We start from the raw sequence: 25479 nt of genomic DNA, 5'->3' as shown, positions 1-25479 counted from the left end.
TCAGCTTCCAGAACTAATCCACGAAGCAACATACGACTGGCTGCAACAGCACTGCGAGCTTATACCTACTTCGGGCCTTCACTGTTGATAAGATTGCAAAACTGACGCAAACCGGATTGAACATTTCTTGTTGGGGGGTAAAGCGGTGTTGCTACAGCAAAATAAGAATATTTCAACCACCAGCCGGTCGGTACATTGTTTGTTTGTAAGTACGTATCTACCGCATGTAGGGACGCAGATAGGACTGCCCGAAAACTCATGCTTCATTCGTCTGAACGATACAACAGGTGGTCAAAATCGATCGAGTTGTTGCTAACCGGCAATGCACTCAACTTAGCAACCTTAGAAATGTGGTGGTTATTGACAAGCGGTAACAAATGAATTCAAATTTTCAAATGGCACAAGCAAGTCAAGGATCTGAGAAAATTGCTGGAAAATCCATGATGTCCAAGCCTATTAGAAGTTCTTCCTGTACAATTCCTTCGGAAATACTGGAGTTCGAGTAAGTTAACTAAATCTGAATATCGGTTGCGCTTATTGCATAATTATCTTCCTCAGTTATTCTTACGGATATGACTGCAAGCGTCCGTTCAACCTTTGCAAAATCGACGATGACGTGCTGGTGTTTGCTTCCGGAAATCTAATTCACTTCTTCGATGTGGCAAATCAAACCGTTACCACTAGGCGAAGCTCAACCGGAGGTGGCATTGGATGTATTCAAACCAATCCCAATCCGGAGCTGTGCCACTTGACGGTGGGAGAGAATGGGACCAATCCGCCGATAATTATTTACCAGTATCCGGAAATGAGCGTCGTGAACATCCTGCACAACGGAACCACCCAAGCTTACAGCCGAGTAGATTACAGTGCCGATGGAGAGCTACTGGTTTCTCAGGGATGCGATCCGGACTACATGCTGACCGTGTGGAACTGGCGAGAGGCGGAAATTATTCTAAGATGCAAATCGTTTTCGAACGATGTGACAAACGTAATGTTTTCACCGTCGGTTGCTGGGCATCTCACTTCCTGCGGTAAGTACCACATATTGCACGTTACTTTCACGTGTTTCTTCCTTCAATTTGGTAAGCAATGCTCGCTCCCTAACTCGATCTATTCCTTACTCGATACCTTCCATTGCTCGATGTGTTTTGATTATTTTTTGTCATGCATTTTCACGTTCCAAAGTAGATTTAATTTGTTTTAGATTATTTTAGCTAAAGCCTTAGCAGAAAAATTGATCATTGAGATGCACAGAGTGGCCAGTGATTTTAAAATTCCCGGTATTGTTCCCGGTTGGTAATAGTCAGCAAAAAACGAACGTTTTTAAATGATCATATTTTTTAAAAACATGATCAAACAGAAAGTAATTTGTGAGAAAATTTTCTTTAATATTAGCAAATCTAGAGAAAAGTAGAAACTATAATTTAACTAAATACATAGGTCACTTGATATATTCAAAAACTAACTATCAATCTTTATGTTTTGATTTATTATGAACATTTTGCAGTCATCCGCCAATTATGGGAAACATAATAATTGTTATAAATCAATCAGTTCAGCGTATTAGTCAACTGGAAGTGATCCTTGACAATTAGAAACAAATAGTTGTGGACGCACGTATTTTTTTTAATTGAAAACTTATCAAGAATTAGGCCGCTACCAGGGGCGTGAAACCGAATGCAAGGAATAATATCAATAATAGGAATTATTTGGTATAGAATGCTAAGCGTGCCTCTTCGCTCTCAGCATGGCAGCGGAATTATGCTCAAGTTGAGCAGCTCAACCAATGTAAAATTAGAACCAATTCCTGATCGATTGGAGGTTGTTTCATCTAGGGCCGATACCATAGTGAGAGCGAAGAGTGGGGAATAGGCGAGCGAAGCGTTGAAACGAATATAATAATATCATGTTTTGGGAATTTTCATTAATAATATTTAGAGATGAACTAGCCTAAGGCTAAAAATCTCTTTAATAAAGAATTAAAAAAAATAATAATAATAATATTCGCTTCACTCGCCCCTTAGCTTCTTTTCGATCTCGGTCAAGTTATGACGAAATGGGAGCAGCTTGAGTACGCATGGGTTAAAGTCGACACCTCATTTGTTTTCAAAGCTTCAGAATTTACTAATGGTTTTTTGGGAGGTCACTGGCTGAATTCTCCATTAGTTTAAATTGTAACGAGTGAAAGCTTTAATTGACAATTGCTTAAGAAATCTTAAACTTAAGGTCTAAGGAAAATTGTGGCAAATTTTAGGCACGAAAAGATTTATGAAATTATCTTTAATTCTGAGGCTTTAACATTTATTAAGAGTCTTAGACTAAGACATTTCTTCAAAATGTATTACTTATACAAATGATCCTGATCCTAGATTTTAGAAGAACAAAAATCGATTCGGTTATTTTTTTTACAATCTGGGACTGAGAAAAAACCTCAACATGTGACATTTTACTCTGCTGGGGCCAATGCGCAAAACAGTCAGATTCAATGAGTCATTTTCATATGAATATGAACAACCATCCGCCTCATTATTCACTGCCTCGTGAGAGTCTGAATGATTGGGAAGTAAACGAGTTACTAACAGCAGAGCACTCAGTCAGTAGCTCAGTTAGCACATTTAATTTTCCGTGATGGTACCCAATCCTTGTTTTGAATGACTGAGCGTACATTTTCTATGGGAAAATGCCTGCTGCGTGAGCGAAGGCAAGCGGTATGAGTCGCCTGTTTGTGAGTGACTGAATGTTTTTGTAGGCTCAAGGGAAGGGAATTCCGGAGTTAAATATTAAAGGAATAGTATTCGGATTATAATTTAAAAAAGAAGGCAAATTTTAAAGAAATTCTTAGGAAAGTTTCAAGAACATTCTAAGGGCTTTCTGAGGAGAATTCCAAGATATTTCTGAAGACACTTCTGATACATTTCTGAGAAGAGATTTTCCTAAAGTTCAAAGGAAATTTTGAGAAGAATTTAAAAGATGGTAAAATCTCAGGGTAGATTCAATGTTTTTTTTTTAATCTTTATTTAAGAGACTTTTAGCCATAGGCTAGTTCATCTCTAGGTAGATTCAATGTAATTCTAAGCAGAATTCCATGGAAATTCTTAGGAGAGTTTCCACTGGCGTGCACAGGGTGGGGCAAGGTGGGGCTATTGCCCTACCTTTTATAAATAAGATTTTAATTTTCACATTTACATGATAACAAATATCTAGATTTCTTGATAACTTGAATTAAATGTAAAATTGAAACCCTATTATTGCGTCAATTCCTTTGAGATGGTGCCTGAAAATTGCATGAAGGGACGAACTTCAATGAAATTTTTTGGTCGAAAAATTGCACCACATTGGTGAATACAAAAAAATTCTGGTGTATTTTTTTTTTTCAAGGTTGATCATGGAGGGTTAAAAGAAAATGATAAATTTTACAGTTAAAACAATTCACCTTCGTGGTGGTAAATCGAAGAAAAAGCTTTTTATTGAATATTTCTGGTGCAACAATATCATGAAGGGACTAATCAAAATGAATAACTTTGGTTCTAAAATTGAATTGCGCTAAAAATTTGGAGGTGCACATTTAACCGAAAATGTCTGGTGCAAAGTTCGCTACACTGTGGTGAATGTAGAAGCAAGGTTTATTAATTTTGCTGGTGCATAATTTGCATCGTTCTGATGAATGCAAGCTTCATTGGAAATTTATGGTGGAAAATTTGCACCATTCTGCATGAAGAGGAAAAGGTGAAACAAACTTCACTGACAATTTTTGGTGCACCGTTCTGGTGAATGGAGGAGCATGTTCTATTGAAAATTTCTGGTGCAAAATTTGCAGCGCTCTGATAAATGAAATGAATAGAAAATTTCTGGTGGAAAACTTGCACTAGTCTGGTAAATGAAGGCACAAGCTTTATTTGAAATTAAACTAAATTCAAAACTTTTGGTGGAAAATCTACACCGTTCTGGTGAACGGATGGGCAAGCTTTTCGGACAATTTTTGGTCTTAAATTTTCTGAATAGAGAAACAAATTTTAATAGTAATTTCTGGTGTAAAATTTGCACCATTCTGATGATTGGAGGGAAGCTACTTTTAATCAAAATGTATGATGAAAAATATGGAAATAGGGGCAAGGTTTATTTGAAAATGTCTGGTGGAAAATGGAAAAAGGAAATCGGCACCAATCAGAAGATTGGAGAAGCAATTTTAATTGACCATTAACGGTTGAAAATTTGCATCGTTCTCGTCAATTCAAATTTTCTGGTGTTAAATTTTCTGGAGGCAAGTTTGTATTGAAAATTTCTGGTGTATAATTTGCAACATTCTGCTGCATGGAGGGGCAAGCTGAATTGAAAATTCCTGATCTAAAAATTGCACAGTTCTGGTGAATAGAGGGGTAAGCCTTATTGAACATTTCTGGTAGAAAAAACTACAACGTTTTGGTGAATGGACGGACAAATTTAACTTGATTTCCGAGAAGAACCTAAAGGGTATTGAATTCTGAGGACAGTTCCAAAAGAAAAAAATTCTGGGGATGATTTCATGAAAATTCTGCGAATAATTTCTAGTGAATCCTGCAGATAGTTCCAAGATAATTTCGAAAAGAATACCGAGAAAATCAAATTTTGGATGAAATTCCAAAGGGATTTTGAGGAAAAAGTCAAGGGAATTCCGAGGATAATTCCAAGCTAATTCTGGGAAGAATTTATGGAGAATACAGAGGAAATTCTTCTGTAGCTTCAGGGGAATTTCAGTTCCAATGTGTTCTAAGAAAAAAAAAGTTCCAAAATATTCCGAGAAAAACCTCAAGGATATTGAATTCTTAGGACAGTTACAAAATATATCTGGGGAGAATTCAAAGAAAATTCTGCGGAAAATTTCTAGTGCAACCTGCAGATCGTTCCAAAATAATTTCGAATAGAATACCGAGAAAATCAAATTTTGAGTGAAATTCCAAAGGGATTTTAAGCAAAATTTCAAGCGAATTCCGAGCTCATTCTAGCTCATTCCGGGAAAAATTTCAGAAACTCTTAAGGAATTTTAGTTCCAAGGTGTTCTGAGAAAAAATATGAAGAGTTCTAAATATAGTTCCAGTGGACTTCTGAGAAGAATTTCAATATAGCTCTTAGGAGAGTTCTAAAAAAATCCGAGAAGAACCTCAAGGATATTGAATTCTGAGGACAGTTCCAAAGGATTTATGGGGAGTATTCCAAGAAAATTCTGCAAATATTTTTTAGTGAATCCTACAGATAGTTCCAAGATAATTCTGAAAAGAATACCGCAAAAATTAAATTTTGAGTGAATTCTAAAGGGATTTTGAGGAAAATTTCAAGGGAGTACCGATAATTTCTAGCTCATTCCGTGAATAATTTCTGGATAATACTGAGGAAATTCTTCTGAAACTCTAAGGGAATTTCAGTTCCAAGATGTTCTGAGTAAAAGTCAAGAAGAGTTCTAAAAATAATTCCAGAGGACTTCTGAGAAGAATTTCAAAACAACTCATAGAGTTCAAAAATTTCGAAAAAAAAACCTCAAGGAATTCTGAGGTTTCGTCATTCGTCATTCCGTTAACAATCCTGTACCCGCTTGTCAAAACAGTTTTGTGCGCATTTGTTTGAATCGTTATATATTTTTTAAACCTTTTTAATGATCTTGGCAAAATTTAAAAAATAGAACTTATTTCCATTGGCTGTCTGAAAGCAGTTTGCATTGAAGAAGATGAACCACCACCGGAGCAAAAAATAAATAAAATTAGCTAAATTGAACAGTAGAAAAACAATGGTGGGTGGACAGCACCATCCACCATGCACTTTGGAGTACTCCCCCATGCTCAAATTAAATGCATCAAAGAAAAAAATTGCCCCTACTTAACAAGATTCCTGTGCACGCTAGTTGTTTCAATTGAATTTCAATGTGAATTCCATGGTTTGGGAGCTTCAGTATAATAATAGGTGATCAACTAGAAGCCTTGAAAACATATCCAGACGACTTTATGGAGATCTTAAAGCACATGAACATATGAGAGAAAATCTAAGAGATGCGATATGGATTATGAAATACTTGGATATCTTTAGAATGATACCTGATCAAGCTGAACTCTTGAAAAAATATCCTGAGGTTCTCAAGTTGATCTCTTATCACTTGGATTTATTTCAAATAATTTCTGAGCAACCTTTGAGGAATCTATGAGAAGTTCTTGGAGATGTGATTTGAATTGTTGGGCAGTTAGGCCGATGCTGTAGAGAGCGAAGAGAAGCAATGAGGCGAGCAAAGCGTTGAAACAAATGTAAGGAATAAAGGGCGAACACGAAATTATTGTAACACATTTAATTTGCTCTCAAATTTCACGCATTTATCAGATAAAACCCAAATGTATAGGGTAGTCAGCTCAGTATACATATATTGGATAAATTTTTGGGGGTTGTTTTGCCCAACAGTTTTGTTTCACAACATCAATAAGAGCTTGTACAGTCGTATTCGGTACCTTTTTCTATTTTTTTATCCATTTCCTCCGTATTTCATTTGAATCGTCTACTTTCTCTTTGGCCATTCTGAGTTCCCGCTTCTTCATGGCCCAATAAGTTTCGATTGGACGTAATTCTGGACTGTTCGATGGATTCATGTCCTTGGGAACAAAATGCACCGAATTAACCAGCACGCTTTTAGAATAGTGCCATAAAGCTAAGTCCGGCCAAAACAATAGTTTTTCACTGTGTTGCCTCAAAAATGGCGCTAAACGTTTTAGGAGGCATTCATTTTTATAAATTTCACCATTGATGGTGCCCTTTGTGACGAATATTTTACTTCTTTTTCCATAGGTGCATGTTGGGCATATACAGTTGCTGTATGATGAATGATGAAACATACGTCAAAGCTGACTTCCAACAAATACCAGGACAGGAGTTTTACACCGGTAAAGATAAGTTCCAAGTGGGTGATCGTTTCTAGAAAAAAAAAAGTGTCGAAATTTGCATCAAAATACATTATTTGGCGGATACTCTGCCAAATAATGTATTTTGATGCAAATTTCGACGCTTTCTTTTTCTAGAAACGATCACCCACTTGGAACTTATCTTTACCGGTGTAAAACTCCTGTCCTGGTATTTGTTGGAAGTCAGCTTTGACGTATGTTTCATCATTCATCATACAGCAACTGTATATGGTCAACATTTCCGTGTAGAGCTTCCTTGCGTGGGTTTTGGCAACAGTTTGCTGGCGTTCATCACGGTTTGGGAAGTTTTGAACCTTGAGTGTATTAAATCCAGCTCTTGTCTTGATCTTCTGCACTTAACATTACAAATCACCGACCTTTTTGGGAACATTATGTGTTAAAATGTCCGTCTTCCTACATACTGCTCCCGATTTCCTTCCTGCTCCATGCTTGTGATCCAATTCCAACCGGGCCTTGAATTATTGATGAGCAGTATTTTTCCTAAAGCACGATGGAACAGCTCCGGATTTTCCATGTGAGCGTCCCAAAATTTTTCACTCGTCTTCACTTAACTCACTTCCATATTAGCCACATCGAAACAAACAATAATGCAATTTACACCATGTAAACAATACACCTCAAAGAGAAACTATGCAGGGTAATTTCCGCCTAGTAGGAATAAAGATACAGCCAGTTGTAAGTGTTGCAATAATTTCGTGTTCGCCCTTCAATACCAATAATGGAAATTTCCGATATTGATATTATGCCTCAAATTCTTTTCAACGCTTCGCTCTCACTATGAAATCGGCCTCAGAATCATACCTGATCAAGCTGAAGTCTAAAACAAATATCTTGATGATATTTTGGAGATCGATGATCACTTGGAGATCTTTTGATTAATTTCTGATATATTTAAAAATGCATGGGTGATATGATTTGAATTGTTGGTCAGAGGAATTTTGGAGATTTTTGATCACCTGTAGAACTTTGCAATAATTTCCGACCAGCCTGGTATGATGAGACAATATCTGAGAGATGTAATTTGAATTGCTGAACAGTTGAAGATTATCATAATGATACCTGATCACGATGAAATCTTTTTTAGACATTTTGAAGAATTTTTGAAGATCTATGATTACGTAGACTTCCCATAAAGTATAACAGCTCCAAATGGATTTTTGTCAAAAATTAGAATCGATTGTAAACTACTGGCATTTTACACTGTGCACTAAAAGTTGAATATTTTGTTCAGAAAATAATGTGAAAAATACCAAGTCTAGGTTCTCCCACTTATAAGAGCCTACTGACAAATACATTTTCAACTGAGTTTTGTCGGCTTGCTATTTTTCCAGATGAGGCTGATATGCTTTTATAGACAGTGGAGGTCATTTGAATAATTTCTGAGCAACCTGGTATCTTGAGAGGATATCTGGGAGATATGATTTGAATTGATGTACAGTTAAATATCATCTGAATGATGCCTGATCATGCTGAAATCTTGAACAAATATTTTGAGGACTTATTGGAGATCTATGATCATCTGGCTTTGTATTAGTTGTGATTTCAATTGTTGGGCAGTTGAGGATCTTCAGATGGTGAAATCTTGAACAATTAACCTGATGTCTTTTGGGAGGTCTTTGTCAAGATTTTTGGAGAGCAGAGGTTTGTTAAGTTTACCCACCATGGATGCTCATCGATACACTCTACAATGTGGGTTGGTTCAGCCTTCGATGAAGAAATTGAGATGAAAATTGCTCGCCAAAAATCAGATCGGAAGTTATTTTCCAGTTATTACTAATGTGGTCAGGAAAAAGGAATAAAATAATTTTAAAACTTTAAAGCTGGGCACATGAACCCAGTGAAATTATTTTTTATCAACTACTAAACTGTCCTTGATAAGCGGCAACGAAAACAGAAATGACTGGGTTATCCGGGTGATTCGATTATCCAGAGTCCGTCCTGTACTAGGCCCTAAATCAGACTATTTTCAAACGAATCGGGCTTGTGATACATTCGGGCAAGTGTCATTCCGGCTAGTGACAGTTGTGCAAATATTATAGAATCAAATTAATTATGCTCCAAACGCCGAATAGGACAGTACTTCTATTGATAATATATTGAGGTAGATGATTCATGTCTTTGGACATTTTGCTTAATAATTCTCGTACTTTTCATCGAGCAACGAACTTTTCCGTCTCGGAGCACTTAATTTTACATGACATGTTTGTTTACGTCTCATCTTTTATGTCAAAGACGGATTCCGTCACGTGTAAAATTAGTTATTTCTAAGTATGCATTGCATTGAGATGATCGTCATTCGATTAATAGCAAACCAATTCAGATGTTAATTATCTTAATATTGAATGATTTTAGTTTAATTTTTGAAGGCCTACATATAGGGGAATTTTTCGTATTCTCGTCAATCTAAGCAGCGTCCGAACTTCTATTAGCGATTTCTCAGCGTCACACACATACATGACAGGTTTGTTTGTTGACATTTATCTGCTGCTTCCTGTTCTACCAATTCCAATCGACAGAATTGATCAAAACGGGTTGAACATGTTTTTACAACGCTCCAAACTTCTCAGGTGAGTGAGACTATTGTCGGCAGTCTCTTTTTCTTCGGCACCCTTTCCATTTGAACTGCGTGTTAACCAGCTGTTCTATTATCGGCAACTCGAAATCAGCCGTATTTTGTAGTGTGTATATTTCATTTAAAGAAAAATATGCCATAACAGGATTGCACAGTCGTAAAAATGTAATCAGGTTGAAGCTGAAAAGGTAAGGAATCGGCTTTATACATTCAGCGAAGAGTTTTGATCGGAAAATACAGTGAAATTAACGTTTCAATTTCGGTTGCCGAAAACAGTCAATGGGTGCCGAAGCCATAATTTACCCTACGTAAATCGAACGAAAAATAATTTAATAGTGCAATACTGTTCATATGCTTCTCGATTGATTATTGATCTCGAATGGTAAGATTCATTTCAAATATTAATATGGGAGTTTCTGAGCAGGATGACATTATTGTAGGGGTGGCATGGCTAAATCTCGTGCTGAATGATGGTCATCGCTATTTTTTATTCCAGAGGTTGTTGACTATTCTGAAATTCACGGAATTCGCTTCTTTGGGGATGAGTCCATTACATGCGATTGATCCTAAAAAGCAAAATAACTTCCCTCCCTTTGGCTAGTTTTTAACCTGGACGTTGGTGGACGGGCCTAATCTTATGCTTCATAGTGGCTCCTCTATGAAGAGACGGTTTGTTTAGGTCCGGCATCGTTGGCTCATGCCATGGCAGAATAGCGTCATGAGCATGCGATGAGGATTACTTAGCTTCCCCTCTCTGATGAACCATTGCATGAGAGAACCAAAGTTCTAGCCTAAAGTGATATTATCACACCTGTTACTCCTTTTTTAAGAGCCGCGTCGTATTTCGCTTACGTATAGGCACTGACGTTGGGTGCGATACTGGCGGGTTTTTCCGTAAATCACTCTTATTTTATTTATTTTTACACAGATAGATTTATTTGGGTTTGCACGGTAATTCTACTATTGAAATATTTCAGAAAGTGCCCAACAGTGTTCCTTCTACTTGCGTGACAAGCTTTCATTGTTGTTTTCATTGAGGCATTGCTCAGGGAACAGTGTCAAACACAATGTTTGTACATGGTATAGTAACTAATCTTATATATGCTTCATTTTGGTTTGGGATAAGTGTTTGAACTATGGCTCGGGATTTCCACTGTGACGTGCTTCTATTGTGACATATCCATACGTAATTTTGTGGGCTGACATAGTGGTAACTTGTGAGCGTAGTTGAAGCATATACTCTATATAATTTAAAAATCAGCTAGGAAACTAACTTCAAAGTGAAGCCATTTAGTCACTTGAAGGTGTCACCTGGGACGAACATATATATAATAAATAAAAGTCAAAGTCAAAAACAACTTGATATACGTTAAATGGGTTATAATTGATTAGATAGATTAGAGATTTCAATTATTTATTAAATTAGGCTAATGAGATATCATAATCATCAAACGCATTTAAAAAAGAAAAATTATACAGCCTAATAACATTAAGTCGATTAACAAAAGAGTTAGGATGCGGGGGGTCCACTTAGGGAGGCAACTAGCCTTTAAAGCAACTGACAACTAGCCTTTTCATATATTATCTGTTTATTTAGATGGTTGCTTTAAAATATCAATTTTAGATACATGTGAAAGGATGAATCAGTGCGAGATGGACTTTATGCTTCTTTACATTTTGCAGCACAAATCTAGTACTATGTGTCATTTCCTCAAAAAAACCCCAATAACGGACCTCTTTAATCCCTTCCTTTTCCCATGGCGTTCAAGTGGTCAGCATTACTTTCTTGCTGAAGTATTGATTTCAGATTATTCTTCAATAGTAAGGCAAAGGACTCTAATGTTGGCCTATGGATCTAAGATTGGACCCATCGCTAAAAATCTGCTATTTATCAATTTTATCTAGATAAACGCGTCATTTTGACGGTACTGAAGGGGCCATGGAGATATAATATATCTCCATGGCCCCTTCAGCCTGATAGACCATCTTAAGGGACCACGATAACCATCGACATATAGAAAAAAGTTATACGGAGAGTTGACTGTATTTTAAAATTATCTTTTGCATAAATTTTCTTGAAAAAATTATACTTAAATTAAATTTAAATTTGACCCCAAATTCAGACTGCCGTATATAAGCACTTTTTTAATGGATTTTTGAAATTTTAAATGTTTTGCAATGTCAATTTAAGTTAAAACTATTAATCAAAAACTGGGATCTTGTATTCCCTAACATCTTTGTTGAAAAGAGAAATATCCTACATGATGAGGTACGACCATCGCTGAGATAGGGGAAATGTACACACTTAGATTTTTTCGCCGAGATGGGCACCACCGAGTAGCTCGGCATTTTATTTTGCTGGATCTCAGTGAAAAACTTGCCGAGATTCAGCTAATAAACGGGAATTTTGCCGAGATCTCAGCTAACAAACATATTTTTTGCTGAATTTCCAGCAAAATAAAATGCCGAGCTGCTCGGTGGTGCCCATCTCGGTAAAAAAAATCTAAGTGTGTAGGTAATGTCGGCCTACATGTCCCTAATTTGGGCCCATCGCTAAAAGTCTGCTATTTATCAAATTTATCTAGATAAACGCGTAATTAGGACGGTACTAATGGATATTTTTGGTCGCTAATGAAAATTTAGTCGATTGCTGAATTTATGTATGGGCCCAAATTAGGGACATGTAGGCCGACATTACCTACATTTCCCCTATTTTTATGATGTAGCAGGTACACCAAGTGTACGTCCATGTTGTAAATAGTAAATTAGTCAAAAATTAAACATGAATGAATTAGATCTAATCCATACGCCAAAAACTATGCCAACTATACTAATCTCTGTGAGAGATTATGCTGTTTCGCAATAGAGGTTTCTACTCGATCAAATTCGGTAGTAGTCAAGCTGTCTCGATCTCTTCTTTCTAGGAAGATTTTCACTTGGACTCGCCCTGGGGCAGTCTCATCCGAGCAAACTCAACGTGGCCTGTGGTCTCCTTTACCGGAGTGGCGCTTAAGCCGCAGGCTTAACCGAGATCGGCCAGTGTCGGCTACAAGGATCAAATTGACGTATTTTTTCGGCAGCCCTAAGTTTGCACCTTTAGAATTGATAAAACGATCCATAAAATATTGAAAAACGTTCCATTAAAAACATCCAAATGATCCATAAAACATCGGAGAAAATCCCTAAAAAAGTGTGGATGATCCATAAAAAATATCAATATTATCCATATTTTATGTGAAATTTAGCAACACAATTGTAAAAATGTACCACTAAATTTCTAAATAATGAGCATTGGAATTGTACGAATTACCCATAAACATATTGCAATTGATCCATAAAACATTCAGCAATGAACCTTAAACTAAAGAAAGTGATCCATAGAAAATCATGTTTGCGCACTTCAAAATATAGGCATGATCCATAAATTAGACGTATATTATTCATGTTTAGGACACTTTTTTTTTCAAATTTTGATCCATAAACCTTGAAAAATTGCTCCACTGCTTATCTACTTAGATTTACTGTCCAGCCCGTGTATTTAAGGTAGATGTGCGAAGCGACGGGCAAGCGTCTAGAATTAGCTTCCAAAAGAAGATTCTATAATAATATTCTTAAGACGTTTCCTATAGAAGCTTCATTTAGAAACTTTTTAAGAAGCTTATTCAAGACGCTCACCCATCGTTCTGCTCTTCTGACAAAAAAAAACACGGGCAGAACAGTAAATCTGAGTAGCTACGCAGTAATGTAGCAATTTTCCAAGGTTTATTGATCAAATTAAAAAAACATATGTATATAGACCGAGATATAGACTATAATTGGAACACACCAAAATAAGCACGTCTACCAACAACTGGAACACCTACCCTAGGTATGATCCATAAAATTAACATTTTTTTTCATTTTTTCTTAAGAAGATTATTATAGAAGCTTCTTTTGGAAGCTAATTCTAGACGCTTGATCATCGCTCCGCACATCTACCTAAAAAAACGGCAGGACAGTAAATCTAAGTAGTTAAGCAGTAATGGAGCAATTTTTCATGGTTTATGGATCAAAATTAATAATACAGTGTCCAAAACGTGAATAATATACGTCTAATTTATGGATCATGGCTGTTCGGAATATCGGGATAACCCTGTACCGCCAAGTCCAGTGACAACCCTGTGGGGGATTCAGAGAGCTACGGTAACGGTCGCTGTCAGAAATGACAGACGTCAGGTTTGGTTCAACGGAACTGTGAACTCACAGTTCCGTTGAACCAAACCTTAGATAGGTCGAAGTATGAACGAGAAAAAAAGAGGAAAAGAAGATACAATTCCAAACCATTTAAAAAACGTTTTACAGCTAAATTATTTTAATTGCCTAAATTTGTTAATATAGCTATCGTTTAATTAAATTGTAGTTATTTGTAGTGAACTAGCTACCAACAATCAATACGAAACTAACGATTTTAAATTGGCTCACTACTTGACTAGCCTATTGGTCCCAAGCAAATCGATTAACGTACCTCATTCTAGTCAAAATTATAGTACTACACAATGTTTGTTTTGATTCGCTATGAAAGTTTGACAGGTAAAATGAGGGGTTCGTGGATTTTCTCGTGTTTTATAGGGGTGCATCGATAAGCTTGGGACCGATGATAGTACCAGAGCTTAGCCAAAAAGTTGAGCACATTTCTTTGGGACCTTCTGGTCTTAAAGTTACCTCTAAGTAGCTACTGAAGTAGGTTAGTTGGAGGTGGAATGCGTGCAAATATTGAATTTAATAACCCTATATTTGCTTAATCTAGATACTACAGTTTGATCCTAAAATCTGGTAACCTACAATTTGTTCCTAAACGCTATATACATGATTTACCCTAAGTAACTAGTAAGTAGCTCATTCTACATCGTTTGCGTGCTTAGCTAAAATAATAATTAAATTGCTAAATCTAGCCAAATCTTTGTTGAAAGAGTGACGGAAGATAACTCTCGGTTTGAAAATCTCCCGCTCAGCCTCCTATCGCTTTTCATAGAGAAATTTCTCTTCCTCCAGCGCTTTCTTATTTGCTCTTTTCTCCTGCAGCAACTGGTCTAGGGATTCTTCCAGGCTGACCATATTGGTACTGCCTTTTCCAGATTCGGTTGCGGCATCACTCCTCACTCTATTATTTCTGCTAGGTGGTTTATTTGAGACAGACTTCTTGGTTCCTTTTGCCACCTTATAAGCATTAAGATTGGTTTTGATTTTATATTAGTTTAATAAAACCTATTTCAGCTTCAAACTGTCCAAAACGAGACTGCTCTGAGGAAGTTGCTTTCATTAATACGAACATGGCTTTATTTTTAAGTGCGCAAACATGATTTTCTATGGATCACTTTCTTTAGTTTAAGGTTCACTGCTGAATGTATTATGGATCAATTGCAATATGTTTATGGGTAATTCGTACAATTTCAATGCTCATTCCTTAGAAATTTAGCGGTACATTTTTACAATTGTGTTGCTAAATTTTACATTAAATATGGATCATATTGATATTTTTTATGGATCATTCACACTTTTTTAAGGATTTTCTCCGAAATTTTATGGAACATTTGGATGTTTTTTATGGAACGTTTTCCAATATTTTATGGATCATTTATTGGTTTTTATGTTCAAAAGTATGTTTGCCTATTTTTTCTGTCATCGTCAACATTAATCACAAGCAACATGTCCATTTTTTCTCGACCCCTTCCGATTTGAAAGACCAACCAAATTTCAGTAAACATATTCTCTAATTCTAACGATTCACCCAAAATATTCAATGTATTCAAATAATATGCGTTGTAAAAAAATAAAAACTGTTTCTTTTCTCACCAATAACAATCTTTAATATAACAACATCAACGTGTTTCTCTTCCACTGCGTCTAAATATAAATGGGTTAGTCTAACAGCTGCAATTTCGGAGAATAAATTGTTTTGTATTTTAATATAAATCATGGAGAAAAAAAACATCTCGTTGTAGAACATCACAAATGACATTTTAAAATAGTCTAAAATGTTGAAAATTACTATCAACAGTAATTTTTGTTATTTTATTAAAAGAGAGGCAAAGCATTGTTTTATTGTTTTATTAAAAGAGAGGCAAAATAAACAAGATTTTTAAGCAAGTTTCCAGCCTATACTCTGCACCATATTTTAGAACATTTCTTCAGTTTTCTTGATAAACCAATTTATAAAGATCGATTATGGCTCTATGGTCATTAAGTGCTACTGTTTTATCTAAAATTGCCACAAAACAATTATTAATTTTATTATCATAATGGACTTAGGATGGCAAAAAATTAAATTGAGTTTGGGAGAGGGCGATGCCTGCAAAACTGAAGAGACTTTGAAAATCATTGAGATAGCAAACATATCGAGTTACAGAATATCGAGTGAGGGAGAGTTGACTATAAATGTAAAACAAATTTCGATTAACTCTTAAATTTAGGGCTGGGTATTTTTCATGAATGAACTTACACAAAGATTTTTATAAAAAATTTCAATGAGCATTGGGATTATTTCAAAGGCGTATGAACAGAATTTCTAGGAAGTTCTGGACAGTATTCTTAAGGAATTTCAATGAGAATTCCATGGCAATTCTGAAAAAAATATCTTTGAATTCTTTGGTAGTTAGGACTATGAAGTTGACATGAGAACTCTAAAAATAGTCATTGGCAGGTAAATTGAGTACGGTGGCCCACATTGGCCACTCACGGACATGTTCCGGATACCACCCGGGAGCAAAACAAAATTTATTTTACTGTCGGAATGTAAATTAGTAAGATTTACATAGATGGATTCACCATAGATTCACCATAGATGGATGAATCCAGGAATGTATTCTTAGTTAAAGCTAAGAGAAATTAATGTCACTTGATCTGGAAAAAAACATCATTTCAGTTTCAATCAAATTCACTACGCGATAAAGAAGGGTGACGCTGTTACCTCGTTAAAAGTAGTCCGTCTTACGCCTGGTTTACATTTTTCACAATATGGTATATTTTCACATGTTCCATGTATTTTTACATACCTTTATCTACAGTCACAGAAATAGTACAGCCTAATGAAGGGAAAAGTTACCAACAAACGTCAGAAAACATGGTTTGTTCATCAAAAAGTCTTATATTTGTTCCTTTCAAAAAAGGTTGAGAAAGCCCCACCGAACGAGAAGTTTGCTTTTATTGATTGTTTTGAAGCTTCATAAGCTCGGGGGCAGCAAAGTGTTTCAGAATGATAAAAACGTGTTGGTAATCTTTTCTGTATTGACTATTGGTCAGAATCTTGAGGATTTCATAAAGAACTGGCTGTAGTCTCTCTTACCCAGCCGGGCGTTCTTACCCTGTCTTCCTATATATTCCATTTCAAGGGAATTTGAACCACAGTTTCAAGATAATTCTGAAAAGGATTTTTTTAAGAATTCTAAAATTAATTCCAATAGATTACTGAAGACTTGTAACAGGAATTGATTTAATTGTTTGCCAGCATTCCGAAGGGAGTAATCTTAGGGAATCAGCGGCGCCGGTGGTGTAGTGGTAAGCGTGATATATCTTCAATCGGGTGGAATCGGGCACACAGAAAAAAATTCTGAATTTTAACTATCGCGTAAAATCTCCCTTCGTTTAATTTTGAGCTATACTTGACATAAACAGCGAAATCGTTTACAAGCTTGCATACAATATTGATAATTTATGCGATATTGCGCTTAAATTAACATGAAATATCGCGTAAATTTATGCCAAATCTAGCGTTAATTTTATGTGCGCTATATCTCGCAGAAATTTACACGAATTTTTCAAACGGTGTAGGGGAAGCTTTCCCCTTCGGTTGGCAATAAAAGATCCTACAAAGGATTGCCACATGTGTCTCTTGAAATCTTATAAGGAACTTATACTGTCCAAAACTGCTTAGTTGGACTTGAAAAGATAATGTATGTTAATTGATTTTCATGTGATCTTTACAACATAAATAATAATTTTTCAATGACATATTCTAACATATGGTTTTTTCTACGTCATTTCACAAACACTGAATGATATTCAGTATTTTTTTTACTAGACCCTAGACATGGCTTAGTAGTTAACAAAGAAGTTAGGTATTCTTGTGAAAATAAACGGGATCTCGATGATTTTGCTGTACATTCATTGATTATGAAAAAAAACAAAACAGAAGTAGAGGAAAACTATATATCCGACTTTACAACTCGAATTCGAATGCGTAATCCATTGTTATCGCTGTAGTGGAATCGAGCCTATCTACACACCAAAAAATGCATCCCATTTGAATTGACACCTAACTTAGCCTTTATGAGATGAAGGATTTTTTTAGAATGATTCACAAATCCCCACTTTCATAATGGTGTTCAGCATCTTCCACCCAGTGACGTCGTCATGGTGGTTAGAACTTATGACCAGTTATTGAAAAAAAACAATTTTGTTCAATATTTCCTTATAGGGCGTAAAAGGTAATTCCTAGTGGGTATCCAGTTCTAAATTTTCCATGATTTCACTGCTTCCACCTTTTCTCATACCTAAAAACCGACAAAAACCTAGAAACCAAATCTATTTCCTCAGGTCTGGGCCACATAAAATTCTGGAAAATGGCGGAAACATTTACCGGTCTGAAGCTTCAAGGCGAGCTTGGGCGTTTTGGAAAAACCGAAATCTCCGACATAATCGGCATCCTACCGATGCCCGATGAAAAAGTTCTCTCCGGGTGCCAGTGGGGCAACGTTCTGGTTTGGGAAAGTGGCCTGATCAAAATAGAAGTTTGTCGCAAAGGACGAAAACCGTGCCATCAAGGTCCCATCACGCAGATTAGTGTCCGCGACGCTGAAGTCATGACGTGCGGAATGGATGGATTCATTAGGATCTGGTTTTGGGAGACGGTAGAGCTGGCTGATCCCCCGGATGATGACCGTGTAGTGCAGATAGAACCAATTATGGAGTACAGGATTGGCAATGAGTCCCTTCATAGCGAACTGATGTGTCTTATCAAGAAAGAAGGAGATTTTCAGTGGTACGCTCAAGATGGAAATGGCGGAATTTGGATGTGCGATATAACGCCTGCCTACAAACCGGCTGAGCCCCAGCAACTTCTCAAGTGTCACTCAGGACCAATAATGGCTGTTCAAGCTAGTCCAACCACACATCACGTGGCCACCCTGGGCAGCGATGGAAGATTGTTCATGTACGATTATTTGCAACGGAAAATGTTATTTGACTATCGATTCAGCTCAAGTGGTCGCGCCATGCTTTGGCTTCCTGTAACTCTTGATCCTACAGGAATGGTTCTGGCTCTAGGATTTGAAGATGGATTGATCCGGATAATGATGGTTAACTTGGATTCCGAGCCACACCTCAATCTGGTTCAAATCGTGAAATCCCATTCGGAAGCCATCACTGTATTTTCCATCAATGCGCAAGAGACTGTACTCGTGTCAGGATCTGAAGATAAATCAGCCTTCGTACATCAACTTATCAAAGGAAATCCTCACATAGCAATAGAGCCCATCGGTCTGGTTTACACTCCGTCAGCAGTTTCTACTATTAATTGGAAACCAAACACTCGCGCCACCGTACTTATTGGTTGTCGTCATGGGCACGTGCTGGAGGCTGAGCTTCCCGTAGAACCTACGTCATACACCGACATATCGTATCATCTGAAAAACTTCGATATTAGACAGTTAACCTTCCAATCCGTCAAGTCGGAGATTAAGAGAAATATAAGAATTGCGAAAATTGAAGAGCGAAAACAGCAAAAGCATGCCAGAAAAATGAAGAGCTTGGAAAGAATTCGAGCTGAGAATCCTGGAGTAGAAATAGACGAGAACGCATTCTTGGAGGATTCTGAAGATGAGGAAGAATTGGAACCATTGTTTATCCCCAAAGTTCCAAATGCCGTGCTGTGGGTCCAGTATACGAACGAGAATACTCTTTGGCTGTCAATGGGTGGATACGACGCTGGATTCGTCTACGAATACGGATTCGATGATGAGGATCCGATTTCATGCACACCAGTTTCCGGAGCAGAAGACACCGAGATAATGTGCTATATACATGAGTAAGTATTGCTTCCATTGGCACTACAAATTAATGTTAACGGCTATGAATTACTTTCATTACAGCCATAAATACTTAATATTTGGCATGGGAGATGGATCTATTCGAGTGAACCGTACCAAAGGAGACTTCCGTGATTTGAATGAATTCTGGGCCCTGAACATGCATTATAACCTCAGTGGAAAGGTAACAGGCTTAGCATTTAGCTACGACTACCGCTATCTCTTTAGCATCGGCACGGATGGCAATCTTTTCGCCTACAAATGGTACGGCGAGACGGGTGCAATTGAGGCTATTGAAACGAAATCCCTCGAAATGGTAGTACCCTACGTTGACGATATCGATGACCCTGCCTTCCTATCGCTAGAACAGCAGAAAATCAAACAAGAAAATGATAGAAAGGCAAACCTGCTGAACGACAAGAAAAATGAAATCCTCGACACCGTAGCGGAATATCGAAAACAGTTTGAAAAGATTCTAGCCAGGAATCAAGCTTTGCCTGAGTCGCAGCGATACGCAATGGAGGATTTTATTTTGGACGAACGAATAACTGCCGATATGAAGCAAGAGCTGGAGACTGACATGGATCTTGTCCGCCGGAAGACGGCATTCGATGTCGAGAAAGCACGTCTCTCTGGAGAGAAGCTGAAAAATTTCTTTCTGGCTGAAATGGAAAGTGTTCCCATTGAAGTTCTTGGCGTGAGGTTTGTTAAAAAATAATGCGTGAGTAATTCCTAAGCACAGGTGTTAAAAGAATTTCTCATTACAGAAGCCCGACATCAGTTAAGTCATTTCGGATAAGCAAACTAAATGATGAGTATTATCAGACTTTTATAGACTTGGAGCATCGAATTGAAGAAGAGGAAGCAAGACGGAGGTAATTTTTCAATTCCGACACTTTAAGTTACTAAACATTTCAGTAGTATGCAATGAGATTTTTCTAACGATTCCAACTCCTTTTCCCAAGACGGTTCATGGAAATGTGTAAATCGCCGGAAGACAGGTTTAAGTGACATAACGTTCTTAAAAAGCATGAACACATGAAACTTGAGATTTTGTAGACAGATTGTTTGTTTTTACTGCACTTCATATGCTTGATAACATAAAAAGACTAGTTTCCTTTAACTTGCACTATTCAGTAGTTTGCAATGTGTTTGTTGATTATAATTTCGTTTTGACGGTTTCTACTTTTTGTTAATAAACTTCGCATTTAACAATAATGTTTCACGTTTAGGAATAAGAAATAACTAATTTTGCACATGACTACTTAATTCGATCATCACTTAAAGGGTTGAGGGATTGAGATAACAATGTTATGTTAAATCAGCGGCGCCTGGTGGGGCGAGAGGGGATTCACCCCGAGTGTCACTTTTAGAGGAATGACACTGGAGTCGATAATGTGGTTTCAATTGTGAACTTATACTTTTACAACAAAAATAATAAAAATTGCGAAGTTTCTTTTGACTTCTTGGATGTCCGACCGCCATAATCTTCTAACTTCTCCTGGGAGATTCTTGGGCTTCCACTTAAAGCTTCGAAGAACATTTCTCGGTAGCTCACTATCAACGAATCAATGAAAAAAAAACTTTTGTACATCAAAACCAGATATTTCGCAAGATTATAAATGCGTATTGCAAAAAATTTAAAAATGTCTTGATTAAAAGGAGTGACACCAGTATAACCCACCCCAAATGTACCCCAGTCACGTAACGCCACTATATTAAACGAATTGCTTTTTGATCTCTTTGATCTTGAGAAAATAATCATAATTTCTCAACCACATTTATCTTGTATTAATATGTAAAATTTCAATCAATTTTTTTTTTCAACAAATTTATGCAAAGACAACCAGACATAACGCTTTGAATATTTTTCACTGTAAAACATCGTCACTAAACCACTTTCGTCATCTGTTGAGTACACTATCATGGGTAAAGTGCACAACCGATGGTGGGTTGTGCGTATAAGTCAAACGCAAGGGAATTGATTATGAGCGCCTCAAGCAGTGATTCTACCAAGTACGAAAAACATATATTGACCGTTAAATACGTATTCGATGAAAACTATGGTAGTGATATGTTTGTTTGTCTGATATGATATACGATATGACGATGGCTGGGTGGAAACTAATTCAAGACCAACAATTGAAAAGGCCTCAACTCCATTTTGTAAACAAACCTTGTAAGGCCATTTTCTCGCAAACCGAAGTCCGCCAAGGGAAACCAACAGAATGAACAGATAGGGGGAATTCTCCTCTACCCGATTGTGGTTTAGGTTTGTGAATGTAGGTTTCGGTTTGCGAGAAAATGACCTTACAAGGTTTGTTTACAAAATGGAGTTGAGGTCATTTCAATTGTTGGTCTTGAATTATAATATACGGGAAATAGCTCTAATGCTATTTATCAATTTTATCTAGATGAACACGTCATTGGGACGGTTCTAATGAATATTTTTGGTCGCTATTGAAAATTTAGTCGATTGCTGAATTTATGTATGGGTCCAAATTAGGGGCATTTACATCCATTTCCCCTAATTACATAAATCTTCAACGGGCATGCCTTTTCATGTCTTTGAAGCTATTTTAATACTCTCGATCAAGCTTTCCGTTGCACTACAAATATAATTCGTTTTCAAAGATGACCCGACTCCCGAACTCAATTAGATTTCAAAACCGTTCACTGGGAGCTTGCGCTATGCTTCCATCAAACCACTGTTGTATTCAAACCAGGCTTACAATTGCTCATTACAGCTAAAATGCTAGTTTACGTAATTATGAAACTATGGGATACTATAATGATAATTTTTATTTGTAAGAAGCGAGAAGAGGTGGTAAAGTTTGTGTATGACACATAAAATTTGTCAATTTTGCTTTCAGAAGGTCACAACTAACGATTTTATGATCGCTGATTGCTCGCTCATCGCGTTGCTCATCGTTACAGCTAATCGCTATTGTGACCCTCTGAAAGCTAAATTGACAGGTTTATTGTGTCATACACACACTTTACCTTCTTTTATTACATCTTGTAAATAAGAATTGTCATTAAAATATCTCATAGCTTCATAAATCCGAATAATAGCATTTTAGCTGTAATGAGCATTTGCAAGCTTGATTCAAACCGATCAAGGCACGAAAAATCCCGCAACACCATACAAGCAACACAATTATGCACAAATGTCCCTTTACCATGGCAAATGTGGGTGAGGAACCAGTGTCAGTCTAGCACTCTAGCCAAAAGGAGAGTAGCTCCCTGCACTGTGCACCATTATTTTCGATGCACACTAGCATTGGACGCATATTTCAACTCATTCTATGTGGTTGGTACTTTCCTTCTCCACCGCGATGAAACGATAATTTCAAAACATAAGACAGATCGAAGTAGGCTTTGTTAATTTCAATCGGTAGAATTGACAGCTGCTGATCAAGAAAGTAGCGGCCTGGTCATTTAGTCGTTAGCCACTAGTCCATAAAGAAGCATGAAGAATAAGAAGAAGAAGCTGACTTCTACATACCAACGAATTTTGAAGCTTATGGCGGAATGAAGTGCCGTTCAATTTCTTTGGTTGACGAAATGCATCTCGTCTCGCGATGCATTGCTCGAACGAGCGAAGGTGAAAATGTTCTTCAAGTTCAATGCGAATTAGCATTCCCTTAATAGGACTTCAAGCGAACTCCAACTTGTAGCAATAGGATTGGTCATAGAGAATAACTCTTTCGGCATCAATTTGTGGAACACCGAAGCAAGAAAAATACGTGGTAGTTTTCTGAACGAGTTGTTTTTTGAATAAACTGCTAATTATTTTTCTTCAATTACAGGTAGCGATACGGGAAGCATTTGCTAAACCTGCTGCGGAATCGGGGAAGTCAGGTCCACTTCGGATATCACCGCAACAAATATTTGAAGCTGATCCAAAACCTCCGAATTCAAGCCGTCAGAACAATGTTGCAGCACCACTCATGTAATCGGGATCGTGTTTAACGAAGGTACGTCTTTATTTACTATTATCGCGCAACAGGTGATACGTACATCCCCAATCTGGGTATAGTTATTTGTTTGAAAGGTTTGACCTCAGACCTTCGTCTATCCTTTTCTTCACGGATGAGCTACGTTAATTACTCGCAGATTAATTCATTGCCAAATAAATCTAGTAACTCAATTTTTAACGTTAAGCACACAATTGATGGAATTCTTTCCATACAGATTGTTTAACCACTTCGCATTTTCATTGGCACACATAAGGCAATCTACTTAATGGACAAAATCCAAAATTAATCTACATGCAGAGAAGCAAGTTCATTCAATTTTCAGATAGGTATGTATGACTTCTGGATGGCGATATTAGGGCCAATGAAAACGCGAAGTGGATGGATTTCTTGAACTTTCACTTTAAACTCAAGTGATTTTGTTGAAAGTTTTGACAATAAGCTGTAACTAATTGCATTCTATTTTTTTTTAATTAACTGAAACTGATGGGTAGCTTCAGATTGTTAGGAGATCTGAACTGAATATAGCGACAAACCATTTTATAATTTTATCCAGCAAGATGCGATCACACAATGAACCGAAATTGACACCTCAACAGGGTCAATTAGGGGAACACTAAAACTGATACACTTATGTCGTTTTCGTTTTTGCGGTGTAGCACCGGTGTAGTGTAAGCAGGAATAAGCGCGAGTCTTTGACAGCTCAACATCATTTGTTTTAAACAAAGGTACATCCTATATCCACACCTTAAATCATTTTGGTGTACGGCAGTGTAGCACCGGTGTAGCACCGCAAAAACGAAAACGACATTACCCAACTTGTGCTAACGGCGGATCTGATCCTTTTGAATCAAGTGATGACCAAATTGTAAAAACAATACTAGTTGGCGCCAGCATCAGTGGTTTAAAAATGCTTCGCGCTAATGGCATAGTTCCCCTGCCGAAGAGCATTCCACAATGGTGTCTTGGTTAGCTTTAGTTAGGCAATACTATTTGAATAATTCATTTGTCAACAGGATCTTTTGAAGCCTTAAACACTTAATTCAACAAAATTAAGCGACACCATCAAATTTTAACACTGAACTGAACACTTTACGTCCAACAAAATATGGGATGGGATTGTTTTTTTTTCAACTTGAAAATATTACATTAATTTATATTCTATTAATAATACACAAGTAAAATTTTAATTGAAAACAGTAAAAGTTGCAGAACATCTCAAATGTGGGCCTACATTTCCTGCTTATAAATTCTTGTTCCTGTCCTAGCTCTTTTCTACTAAATACAGCTTCACTCAAACTACCAACTTTTTCTGACCTGAAGTCGACTCTATCCTGTGTTTCAAGAATAATGGAGCACATATGTGATAAGCCCCGTTAAAAGTACTGAACAAAGAATCCAGTACCTTTAAACTCCCGCCACAAACCCAGCCAATCACATATGTGCTCCTTTCCTAGCTCCTAGCTGATTAAAAACGATTCTCAGGATGGTATCACATTTCCTGAACTTTCATATCCCAAAATCGGTTATTTATATGAAAGTATAAAATCATGTGCATTCAAAACGGATATATTAAATACTTGATTCAAAATTTTGCTCATGGGAATATTGCCTTCTTTATTCAAATATCAAATTAAAAAATAACAATCAGCAAACGAACATAAAAGATAAAAACAAAAATAATATAACAACGCAATGAACGCTCAAAGAAGGCAAAATTCCCATTGTTATCAAATTTTTAAAGCTTTAATCTTTTTATAAATTCGAAAACGAAACTATTGCAGGAAATAAATGGTTCATTCGAAATTAAAAACCGGGAAATGTGATACCACCCTTTTACCTAACTAGCTAATACTGCAAATTTAGAGGTAGCTGACTAACACACAAGGAGCACATATGTGATAAGCCCCGTTAAATGTACTGAAAAGTCACCT

General features: G+C 36.8%; 1 protein-coding gene across 1 annotated transcript; it reads left to right on the top strand.

The window, feature by feature from the left end:
- Positions 1-395: 395 nt before the first annotated feature.
- On the top strand, positions 396-20440 carry LOC135710944 (cilia- and flagella-associated protein 44; the record flags this gene model as incomplete). The annotated part of the gene is made up of 5 exons (XM_065233669.1): positions 396-502; positions 559-1031; positions 18076-19564; positions 19629-20267; positions 20333-20440. Coding segments are annotated over exons 1-5 (2816 nt in total), but the record flags the coding sequence as incomplete, so codon positions are not given.
- Positions 20441-25479: the final 5039 nt, after the last annotated feature.

This window comes from Ochlerotatus camptorhynchus, unplaced genomic scaffold (assembly GCF_037179485.1).
Source record: "Ochlerotatus camptorhynchus isolate MF236.1 unplaced genomic scaffold, CSIRO-AGI_Acam_v1.1 ptg000408l, whole genome shotgun sequence".
Classification (NCBI taxonomy): Eukaryota; Metazoa; Arthropoda; class Insecta; order Diptera; family Culicidae; genus Ochlerotatus; species Ochlerotatus camptorhynchus.
This window is presented reverse-complemented; position numbering and strand designations above follow the sequence as displayed.